The following is a 12214-nucleotide window of genomic DNA, read 5'->3' as shown; positions in this document are numbered from 1 at the left end:
AAACAGAAAGAAGTCAGAAGTTTAGACACTGGCAGTAACTAAATACATAACCTGCAATACGGAATGTGCACTCCATCATACAAAATAAAAACTTGGCTGCACCCATCCGCTGAAACAGAAAAAGGTAACTGTTGGGAAAAAACAAAATAATCACAAAAGACTTACCTATTCTTTGTGGCATGGAAGATGTAGGATCTGGCTGTTTGAACTCTAATTTCTGTAAAGTAAGATAAAGTTTAAACTTCTATTCTGAAACAGAAACCCACAAGATAGTTCTTAAAATGCTAGCTGACTGAAATGTGGGCATTTAAGAGAAGCAGTACCTTGGACCCAAGCACCATCACCAAACTAGAGGAATTCTGCCCAGATAAATGTCAGCTACAGTGGTTTTAGAGCTTCTCAGCTTAGAGACCATCAATGTAACAAATTGATCTAAACACTCGCTTGTTAACAGGCAGTCCAACTGATTTCCTTAAACATTCCACAGATAAACAGACGTTTCAAATCAGTTCTGTGTGTAATTAAGGCAGAGATTCAAGAAATGTTACCCCATCTTATTCCCAGCATCCAGTTCCAAAACCCATGTTTCCTAACTGAGCTATCCAATCTCTTAGTATTGCAGAGGGTAGAGGGCCTGAGACCAGGCTCTCAGTGTTTAGTGAGCAGCACAGGGTTGGGGATTTTACTGTCCTACCTCACAATAATCTCAAATCCAAGAAGCCTCAGCATTTAACACTGTCTGTTTAGTGGACTGTTAGGAGATTCAGCAGCTTCAGAAGTCTTCAAACACATCAAAAAGTAAAAGCTCTGTTATTTAGCTTTCTAAGTGAATTTTAGGCACTCACTGATATGAAACTTTCTCTGTTTGTGTTTTCATTTAATTATTAATCTCTGATATCTCTCATGAAAGGAAGTTTCTGTATCTAACTAGCTCTACTCACAAAGCCATATCACCCAAAACGGAAAATGCAAACAGCTAAGGCGATCTGTCCTTTACATACCTGCGACCCTGGAAAGAAGCCATCATCTTTTGTCTGCATGCTCTCCAAACCCTGATCACCTTCTGGCTCCACGCTTGCATCCTCACTTAGCATTTCATCTGCTTTCTCAATAATCTCTCGTACCTGTTCTACGAATGAGTCTCTCTCTGTTGCTAAAATAAACTCATTCTGCACCTGTAAAGAGAACAAAACAACATTCATTTTCCACAAATGATTTCAAAACAATACATTGAATAACGGTAATTTGCTCTTGGTGCTAATGTTGGTCCTCCCTTTGCTGTTCTGCACAAGACAAAGATGGTGACACCTTAGAGAAAAACAATTCTTTCTAAAATTATCTCCAGCACAGAAGTATTTGCCCTGGTTTAATCTTTGCTGTGGAACAACATTCAATCTCAATTCTTCATTAAACTGTCACCTCAATCTTTGCTTAGTACAGGGAGATTTAAAATTAGCAGCCTTATCTTACTGCAGTTCCTCCTGTCTAATGTAATGTGCATTAAGAGCCACATTTAAAGGGAACTATAACATAAAAGAAACTGAAAAGTCTGTATTGCAAGATGTGTTCTCTTTCCATGCCATATACAACTTCTACTCTATGCAGGTTGCACATCTCTAGTTTAAAGACTGGCTGTAGTACATAAAAGCCAGTATTAATTATGTTCCAAATACAGGAAAAGGAAGACTGCTCAGCCCACCTAGTTTCAATACATTGTACTGCTTTATGAAAATACCTTCTGCTGCTTATATTGGAGAAAACTAGCTTAAACAGTATATGTGACATTTAGAAAGACATTTTTGGTTTGGTCTGACCCAGGAGAATGTTCTGTCTCCTGAAATTATGCATGGTAAAACTCGCAGAGACAGTCTGTGAAACAGAAGCAAAGCTGTCAGTCACAGTATCTCGGCTGGAAAAGAGAGAGAGAAACTGCCTTAGAGGTAAAGCTTGAGACATTGCATTTACATCAAGTTTCTGGGATGCTGGTTCAGAGAAAGGAAAGTCAAGCGTGATGTGTGGTTATATCTCCCTCTGCAATGCAGAAAACTTACTACTTAAAGAAACCTTCAGCGTTTTAAGTTGAGGAATGACAAGTATCTATATGGGGTACACCTGACAGTATAATGACTAAAAAGAAACCATGAAGTCTCACAGTCAAAAGTTTCCTCAATATTCAACAAGAAACCCACGAGCACAACGTTCCAGATTCAGATGTCTAATTTAGGCTGCACAGTTTCAACTATGTGACTGCATTTTGGATGCACAGTTCACTTATTTTGCTTCTACTCATCTTCAAATACTGTGGGGTTTGTTGCTTGAGCTGTGTGTGCTTGTTTTGATTTTGCTTGTTTAGTTTTTTGCTTTCTTTTAAAATCAAATATACTCTTTTATTCCTATATAGGATCACTTTAGGTATGAGGTAAAGACAGACATCTGTGTATTTCTTGGCACTTGACTTTATGTTATTGACTTGTTTACAGTGTCAATACATGTATTTAGCCAAAAACCAACTTCTTCCTCTTTCTTAAAAAGCCATTATTTCTCCCATATCACTGGTTTGGTTTCTTTTGACAGGTATGAATCCAGCACACACCAACAGAGGTACCCAAGAAGCTGGTAAAAGATACTGCATTTTGTCATCCTTCCTCACTTCACTAACCCTTAAAACAACCTCTGTTTCATTTAGACTGTAGCAGACCAAAAATAGTTTAAATAAAAAAAAAAGTTATGCTAGTCCATGCTACACAGTACTCTCATTTAAATGTATCTCTACAGGGTGAATTATTTTCTATGCTTGGCCATCATACACTGAATGGAGAGGTTTTTTTCCTTTGAGAAAGACAAAAGCAGCATCAGTCACTACAGACTTTCAGAAACCAGAAAGTGATTTCCATTCCTTACTTTAAGGGCAGAACCTTCCCATTTTAGTTGAGAACAACGGCAAAACGCTCAAAATTTAGGAATAAGTTTTAAAGATCTAGGAATGTTTGCTCCTAGAAAACAAACCAGAATTTTTAACCTGACACTTCCAGAAAATTGTCTGCCTTTTAAAAAAAAAATTAGACTGCAAAAAACCAGAGGCAAATTTACTTGATAAAACCTCAATTCCAAGGTAAAACCTGAAAAATTGCCATGTGAATTGTGCATGCAACATTAACTGTCAGTCAGGTATACCACTCTGTGCCCAGAGTTTCTAGTTGTGCTTGTGTACCAATAAGGTGAACACACTATATACTACCTGGAAGAGCAATTCTGAAACACAAGAAAAAATAAGTCAGACCAGATTCAATTCTACATCTCTAAAATATATCTTACCATAATTGAAGCTATTTCCTCAGGGTTATCACCATCCAAATCAAATTTGAAAGTAACCATTTTCCGATTGTGTGTCTCTAGCTGGCACTCCACTACCCGATCACCTTTGTTCGAAACCTAATGCAAAGAAAAGAGTACTTCAAACCAAAAGCACAAGAATCTAAGGCTTTTTCTTTAAAGTTCACTGAAACAAACCAACAGTATTGGTATCACACAAACTTGTTCTCTCTTTCCAGTCTAATAAATGGTGTCATGTACAGCATCATTTTTGTCTGAGGATACATCAAATATTTTGGAACAGTCTGTGGAACCACTGGTAGCTAAGCAAGCCAATTTTGCCAGATATAATGGTCCAAAAAGCTCTTAGCAGATGACATTTGGAATGGTGACTCCAGAAGCAGAAGAAATACACCAGATAGCTTGTGTGCTCGGGGAGCAGGGGGCAAGGAACAAGACTGCAGAAGACACACATTTCCTCAAAGGAAATAACAATTTTAGAGGCTCACTACTGAACTGTCACTAAAATAAGAAATACTCACATTTAGAATTCTCAGTTTCGGCCTAGCAGTCTTCTCATGGCGAGAGCGACTGCGGACAGACCTCCGCATGTGACGTTTCGTGGTCCTCCCCTCATGTCTTCCGCTAGAGGTTGGGACATTCTCGTTGCCATCACTCAATCCTGAAGCAACATCAGAATGTGCACTGGAAAAAAAAAAGAAAAAGGCAACTTTACATTAGTATCCATGCATTCCATAACTGCAAAAATACAGTTTAACCCACCAGATGATATTCTCTTCTGGACAGCAGTAGATGTGTGTTATCTCAGACTAGAGGAAAAGAGTCCTGTCAACACTTAGAAATTCTACTCAAGCAACCCTAACAGCAATTATTTTGCTACACGTCTTGCAAGCTGAGTTGTACAAATCTATCTTCTGAATATGTCTTCAAGCTATTTGGAGTCTGAATTCTGTTTAAGCGTCAAAAGGACAGAAAAACATCCTTTATGATCCATTGGACATGAAAAATTAAAAATGGACTAGAAGTTAAATCACTACAAACAATCTTATTTATTCCCTCCATATCCAGCCATAAATCAAAACTTACTCCACCTCTCATAACTCTATTTTTTCTCTGGGAAGTTTATCTCCTCACATCCTAAACACCCTCAGTGAAAAAAAAAAATCCCTGGTGAAAAAGTATACCTAAAGATCACACATGGAAGCATAATTTAAGGAAAGCAATGCTTACCTATCCATAGAGGAAGCCAAAGGGGTAGATTGAGCAGGCTGTGTTGCTGGAAGGGTCTCTGAAGAAGCAGTCTGTGAGACTCCCTGAGAACCCTATGGACAGAAACCTACATCAAGAACCCCCCAAAGAATACAGTTCCTCCTCAGGTAACCCAGCAGTCTTTCAAAGTTACTCCCAAACCAGCTGTAAAGCTAAAAGCTCTGCCTTTAAACAGCTGGCATCTAGACAGCTCTAATTTACAAAAGATTCTAGAGCAAACTGCAGTGAAGCAAAACATCATCTGGGGAGGGGTGAGGAGAGGAAGTCAGCCGTCCTTTCTACTTCTACATGTCACTACAGTTTGCCATGCAGTCACGGTCTTACTAACAGAATGTGCAAAAGGCAAGCCAATGCAGAACACAAAAACAGTTCAAATTCTCCCTAGCAAGAACAACGCTGCAGGGAATAGGCATAATGACAGATTCTCAAAGGCTATCATTTGCAGCTTGTCTTTGATATGGCAAAAATGTTCCATAGGACTAGCAAGAAGTGAAGTGTTAACTGCTTTTTGCCTGCAGGATGGCACACTCACTTCCCAACAGAACAACCAGTGGCAACAAGGTCCCCACATTGGCATGACATTCTGCTGTAAGAGAAAGGTCATTTGAAATATTAATTTCCAACTGAAGACAGGCACAGAAGGGATCAGTTCCCCACATACATACACTGTTGCATGATTCAAACATCCTAAATGTATTGTTACATTATATTCCATATATTTACCTCCAAAGCTGCCTGCTGTGAGGAGGCAGATGAGGCCTGTTGTGCTAAACTCACTGGAGGCTGGGGCACTTGCACCTGTCCTCCTACGCTGCCCATGGAAACGAGAACGTTCTGTTCCCCATATGGCTGCACAACAGGAGCGAGATATCCTGACTGGGCCATTGCATCTGTGGGTAAGGGTGGGGACAGGACAGCAGAAGGAATGCTGGCAGAGGCCACAGCAGAGGAAGGTGTGACACTCGAGTCCCCGGGGTACTGAGATGGCAGCCGCGATGGGAAACCCTGGAATAGAAACGGGGGAGTCAAGTCAGTGAATGTCAGAGCTAATTAGGAAACACGGCAGTAAAAAACAAAAAGAAAAAAAAAAGCATCAGTTCCAGGGGCATCTTCCAACCTTCTGTACTTATTCAAGCATTCCCAATATCTTCCCAAAGAAGCAGAGCAAACTGCTCATGCAGCCAGCTTGCGAGTCACCATGCTTGAACAAGCAAATTCCCACTCATACTTCCAAGTCTTAGGCAAAACAATCTTCATCTCCCAACTCTCGCAGCTGCTTATGTAGCTTAATATTTTAAAGCCTGAGACCTGAAATGAGTTTGAAGAATTTTCAGGCTGAACAACTACTGCTCAGGTGTTATAAAGCTGCCGCTGATTCTTGAGATTAATAGCAAAAACAGTCTCGTGTTCTTCCTGTACTCTCAGGATGAGCTGACCCAGGAACAAGGAACACCTTTGTCATTATTCAGGTTGCCATTGTTACAGTGATCACACAAAGTAGCTGAAGCAGTCTGTGCCCACCAGTCAAGCAGTTCACAACTAGCATCAGGTACTTACATCACATTCAAGATCCATGCTGCCTGCCTTATTTCTAGAAATTCCATGTCCCACCCCTTCCCAGACTTGGAATGAAACACTGACATTGCTGAATATGCTGCCATTGATTTTCTTTCCAGTACACATCTCCCAATTCTGAAGTTGAAATGTTTTGATTTTCTTCTTCTCCAAATTGACAGATCTCTTGGACATAAAGCTGTCCTCTTTCACACAGTGGTTGAACAAAGTCCTGCACTATGATTCTGTCATTTTAGACAAATTCCAGTGCCAAATATGAAAAGTTCAAAACACCAGGGTATCCAAGGACGTTTTTTTTTCCCTCTCCTCCTTAAAATGTGTTTTTACCACACAACAGAATTCATGTTGGTGGTTTAATGGCTCTCCTATGAAAAATGAGTTTAGCTCCGATACCTTAAAGGAACAGCTAAAAATGTGGAGAAGAGGTCTGCTGGCTTGCAACAATACCTGGTAAAGAGCATCTCCAGCAGGAAGTGAAGCTTCAGCAGCTTGTCCAATGCTGACTGGCAATCCCACGGACTGGACAGCTGGCTGCAGGAGCTGTGGGAGAACCTGGCTGGGCAGCTGAGCCACAGGCTGCATCATTGTGGGAAGCTGGCTAGGGACAACGGTTGATCCTACAGGAACAGCAGTTGCCGCAGCAGACGTTGCCAGTGTGAGCAATGGCTGATTCATGCCAGCTGCCATTGAAATGGGGAGTGACTGGAAACCTGGCTGAGCCACTGTCACATGAGGAGCTGCTACAGGCAGCTGAGAGACTGGGAACTGGGGAACCACAGAAGTTGGCAAGGCCTGTCCCATGGGTAGAAAATGAGAGCCAATGGGGACTGATGGGGCAACTGAAGGCTGAGGGAGAGAAGGTGCTGCAACAGGTAATTGAGGCTCGCCTTGGATGATCGACATTGGCTGGGAAACAGGAAGCTGGGGAGGTAAAGAAAATAGAGATAGATTTTTTTTTTAAAGCAGGGCTGCAGAAAGCAGAGTTTTTACACATTAGTCAAAGAAAGCATTATTCAAGTTACAGCACTCTGTTAAAGTGGGCGGGAGCACAGTTGGCAGAGTGGCTGGGAAGCTGGCTGGAGTTCCAAGCGGTCCTCTCTTCGCAACACTTCCCTTGAAGAACTCAACAGGCTCTTAAAACACACACCCACAACGGGTGAAAGAGCAACGTTCGAATACCCTGAAGCACTGATTTGTGCACAAACAGAATCAAATTCCCCTCAACTCTGTCCTCAGACCCAAGGTCTGCCTTCTTACAGAAAAGAAGGGCAAATCTTTCAACAAATCTGTCAGCTTTGGGTATGGGGACTAAAGCAGAGGAAAATGAAAATCCACTGTGCCAGCATTCAGAGAATGGCAGGGGATATGTCAATTAAAGCCAGCAAATGATGCAACTGGAAAGGCAGTTTAGATGAACAAGCAACAAAACAATAATTTTAAAAACAAAATTAAGGCTCACACATTCAACAGAGATATGAGCCAAAATGAAGCAATATTCAGTAACAGAAGCTTCTTGATCAGGGAGTAAAGGAGAAGAGCGGAGTAAGAAAGATGACAGAGTGATGAAAGGAGTCCTATGGTTCACTACCTAAGTAAGTGAATATATAATGGTGCAGAAGATAGACATTGTATGGGAAACAGAGAAATGACGAGTTCCTGAAAATCCATTCACAACACACCATTCATCAAAATGTCTCCTGATATTTTTGACGATTTAAAGATCTTTGTGCATGGAAGTACTATCCCTCCTTCAAATTACTCATGACTGCCACATATGAAAAGGTTTCCAACAAAACTGACAATTGCAGTACACTAAGAATACTATTGCCTGGATGAATGTTTTGGAATCATTAGAAAAGATGACAAAAGTGAAAGTAGCAGCATGTTGAATTTGCCGGCTGTGAAGAAAAGAAAAATAAATCTTCTGCTAGAAAGAATTTTGTTTACCTGTGTCCCAGCTGCTGCCTGAGGCATTGGCATAATCTGTGAAGTTTGAGTTTGAGAGACAGTTTGTGCAGGAGTTGTGCCAGCAGAAACTGGTGGCTGCTGCAGCTGGTATTGTCCAGGCTGTTGGGAAGAGGCTGGCTGCTGTGCACTCTGTAGTAAGAAAAGAGGCAGAAGTTGTATTTCCCCCACACAGAGGTTTTTAAAGCATATCCTACTTAAATTCTACTTTTTACTCTCTCACAAATAATATCAGTGCTTCTTCAGAATATGCCAAGTCAATTAAGCTTTAGCAATTACTTATTTGCAACACTAATACAACTACATTATCAGTACCAAATCTTGCAACAGAATTATTTCCCCTGTGTGAACAAGAATGAAAATTCTATAAAGGAAGAAAAGGCAGTTAAGAGAAGAGAATGTTGCAGAAGATAGTATTTCCAGTTAGGAGAAATCCTAAGAATGAAGTTTGCCTGTCTAGACAGTCTAACTTGCAAATCCTGACACATCTTCCCTTGAACGGGACCACCACTGCAAGCTCAGGTGGAAGTTGGGGAAGACAGACATGGGAAAACAAGCATTAATATGATTTTTAAAAATAAATTCCAGAAGGTCAATGCATATCTCATAGGACGTTAGACTGGGTGAGAGCCAGAGGATTCCTTTGCTTTTGTGCAAAACTATGGGTTGAAGGGTGACAGACGTAGTCAATTAGTCTTAAAAGAGTCATCAAAATCCTATACTAGGAGTATTTTAGCCCTGTGTTTAGCAAGTGTGATCTTACCTGCTGAGTGTGTTGGGTAGGCTGGGATGGCACCGATGCACTGCTCGAGGCTGGCTGGCCTTGCACCTGTGTCTGGAGGAGGGGAAAAAAAAAAAAAAGAGTCAGCTTAAAAAAACCCTATGGTTTCTGCCATAGGCAATTATAATCATTTCTGCCTGGAATGATCTGGTTGGAATAGGTTTCTAGCAGTCCTTTTGGACAAGCAGTCCTTCTGGCCAAATTCCACTATGACAACCAGAACAAAGCAGAGCAATCTGGAAGAGTTTCAAACTTCATTTTAAGTCTTCCAAAATAACCAACACAAAGTTTTTGCAACCCCTCAACATGACACAGATGAGCCTACCAGCTTCGTCTTCCACTGGTGATGCTTTAAAAGCAGGATGCCTTGGCATGATAACTGGAAATAGAGGCATTAAGTTTTATCTTTACATGTGTTCTACACACAGGTGGGGTGATAAAAGGAGGGTATACGGAAATAAAACTATCCATGAAAAAAAACCAACCACCAAGCACAAAGGTATACAGAATTCCAGACCAATTACAACATATCCAGTACACATACATGTCATGAGTTTCCTTTGAGAGGTATGTCAAAATACAGGCTAGTAATCATTCCCAGAGTCACTCCCATTCAAAGGCTACCAAGAATCGGATATTAGGGAATGTGGGGGTTCACATTCTAGCTAAGACAGAATTTTTGAATAAGCAATGAAAAAAATGGATGAGTGGCATACAAATGAATGTGGAAGATGCAGAGGAAAATGGAATGGATTGTCATTATTTTTGTGGCTGACATTTTTTGATCAGATCCCAGGACTTGCATAATGATTTTTGTTACAACTATATTCCTTTATCAGCTCCTGGGAGAAAACTAGACAAAGACCTCCAGATGAGCTCCCTGAGCATGCACCACTTTGGTGAACTGCCTTTGTAAGAAGCATATCTGGTACATATGTATCATATCAGAAATAACTACTAAAATTCCTTAATGCTGTGATCATTCAGCTTGAAAAAGCTCATTAGGAACAAGCTTATTAAAATTACATACTTTTTTAATTATAGAAACTTTGAGGAAAGTAGACTGCCAATAAAGAGAACCATTTTTTTCTTTGCTGTTTTAGAAGCTTGAGGCCCTTACTGGCTAAGATCTAAACATTGGCTATATCCCACTGCTGTAACATCTGTTCATATTGACTTAGTTTAGGCTTCAAATTCTAATCTTTTAATGAATTAGATAAAAATCCCAGAACTTATATTCTGTAAACAATCATGATCTCTTATTTTGTTTTCCAGATGTATTTTTCATGCACCAGAATTCACTTCCTGAAGTTTAACAAGGGTTTATGAAGAAAAAATCTCCACATAGTTTTCAAACCTCTTGAGTAGCAGATTCACTCTACAAGTTCTCCTACAGCACAGCAATTGCTATCTATTAGACTAGTGATTAAAGCTGCTCCTGCTTTAATAAAACACAGAAAGCCTTGAATACTTGGTTATTGATCTTACCACAGAAAGCAAAATGATTCTCCTTCACACAAATCCCAAATTTGCTAATACTCCAACAACTAAAATGTTAGAGCCCCTAATTCCAAGGACAGAAGAGGTAAAAGAGAAGTCTACTTAAAGTAAACCTTCTCTTTTCACAAAAAGTTATGAGAATTTTCAGACTGAAGTGCAGACACAACGTATACACACACACCTCACAGTCACAGTGTACAAAAAAGTGACCACTGCAAGCGCAAATACCACATATGCTGATAAAACATGTACCTCCAGACTAAGCTTCAGGCCTCCAATTTTGCTATTTAAAAGGACACCATATTTTAGGCTTAGAAGGTGCCAATACCTATTAGCAGCAGTTGTTTGTGCCATTAATTAACTACTCAGCCTGTTTAGTTTCTTCAAAGATCCTCCAAACACATTTCAAATCCACGTACACGTACATAATATAGCTCCTTCCATTTCTCTCTTCCCACTTTCTTTCCCCAAGTCTAGAAAAACCTCTTGGATTTTGGACAGTCAGCAAAATAACTCTGTTGTTGTCTAACGAAACATTATTCATATGAAAGTTCAACTTCAAATAACACTTTCTCATTAAAATTAAGGAGCAGCAAAGTTTTACTACCACTGCTGATTCCAACTGTGGAGAAGATACATTTCATTGAAAGCACTGATTAAAAGCCAATTTGGTCCTCCAGCTCTCTCTCACCAAAAAAATGCAACTAGTCCCAGGAGGAACACTTAACATTTTTTTACTCTTAACACAAAAGCCCTACCAATATTTCAGCCAAATCTGAACACAAACCAAATGGTTGCTGATGCCTCATTATTGCATCGCAACCTGGTAAAGGGATCCTAGTATAGACTGGTGGAAAGACATCCCCAAGAATGCTAATACTTAGAGCCACAAGGAGCAAATCTAAAAGTAAGGCTCCCCTTTATAAGTACAAGGTATGACTTATAAAAAGCACAGAAATTCTGGACGGGTTTGCTCCTGTAACCTGAGGATAGGATGCAGGTGGTCCTGATGAAAGCGAGGTGGACAAGGCCTGCTGAGTTGAGGCTCCCTGGGGGAAGCAGATGAAGAGCTGCGACTCTTGCAACACCTTCTGAGGCAGCTGAACAATGGGCAATGAGAAGTCTGAACCAAAAGCAGAAGATGAGCCCCCTGTAGGGGGAGGAGACTGGAAATCACCAGTGTCAGAGGAAGTCAGCTGTGAGGAATCACTGGAGTATTCTGGGCTTCCTTCTGGCCAGCTCCGCCTGGCAGAGCCCCCTCTGGGACCTGCTAACCCAGCACCAAGATAGTTACACTGCTCCTCTGTCACAGGCTGAAGCCGACCATGCGACCCTATGCCTTGAGTGGATTCCTCTTGACTGGTCTCCATAGAGCCCCGGCGACTTCTGTAGACCCGCGGGGGTAAAACTGCCCCTTCTGCAGAGGCAGAAGTCGGTGTGTGCACATGGAACTCAAAGACACAGCTCGCTCTGCCATCACCACTGTGAGAGAGCACAGCCGGGGCAGAGTGCGGAACAAACACCTGGTGGAACGTCATCTGAGCAGGGTCTGCACTCAGAGGAGCTGAAACACTGGATAATGGAGAAAGGGGACCCATCCCAGAATCCAGCCTCAGGTTCTGAACGGGTCTTGCCAGGTATGTTTGCCCCGGTTGAAAATCGAACACAGAGCTTTGTGGAGGACCACCTTGCCCATGGTTTGACTCAGAAACCTGCTTCAAATGCTGTTCAGTTGCGTGAGAGTTATAAGCTACTTGATCATACTGCTCCGATACCTGTGATGGATAGTGC

General features: G+C 41.1%; 1 protein-coding gene across 11 annotated transcripts in view; it reads right to left on the bottom strand.

The window, feature by feature from the left end:
* WNK1 (WNK lysine deficient protein kinase 1) overlaps positions 1–12214 on the bottom strand; it is a 102238-nt gene that overhangs the window by 23934 nt on the left and 66090 nt on the right. For 10 of the 11 annotated variants that reach the window (XM_027680678.1, XM_027680675.1, XM_027680682.1 and 7 more), the window contains 9 exons: positions 8906–8977; positions 8125–8274; positions 6625–7098; positions 5326–5607; positions 4564–4655; positions 3855–4017; positions 3316–3432; positions 1002–1175; positions 166–217 (listed from right to left, as the gene is read on the bottom strand). In XM_027680678.1, the coding sequence (XP_027536479.1) occupies positions 166–217; positions 1002–1175; positions 3316–3432; positions 3855–4017; positions 4564–4655; positions 5326–5607; positions 6625–7098; positions 8125–8274; positions 8906–8977 (1576 nt within the window). The remainder of the gene's footprint in view (positions 1–165; positions 218–1001; positions 1176–3315; positions 3433–3854; positions 4018–4563; positions 4656–5325; positions 5608–6624; positions 7099–8124; positions 8275–8905; positions 8978–12214) is intronic. The other variant, XM_027680684.1, reaches the window with a different exon arrangement.

This window comes from Neopelma chrysocephalum, unplaced genomic scaffold, assembly GCF_003984885.1.
Source record: "Neopelma chrysocephalum unplaced genomic scaffold, ASM398488v2 Primary Assembly neopelma1_59, whole genome shotgun sequence".
NCBI lineage: Eukaryota > Metazoa > Chordata > Aves > Passeriformes > Pipridae > Neopelma > Neopelma chrysocephalum.
This window is presented reverse-complemented; position numbering and strand designations above follow the sequence as displayed.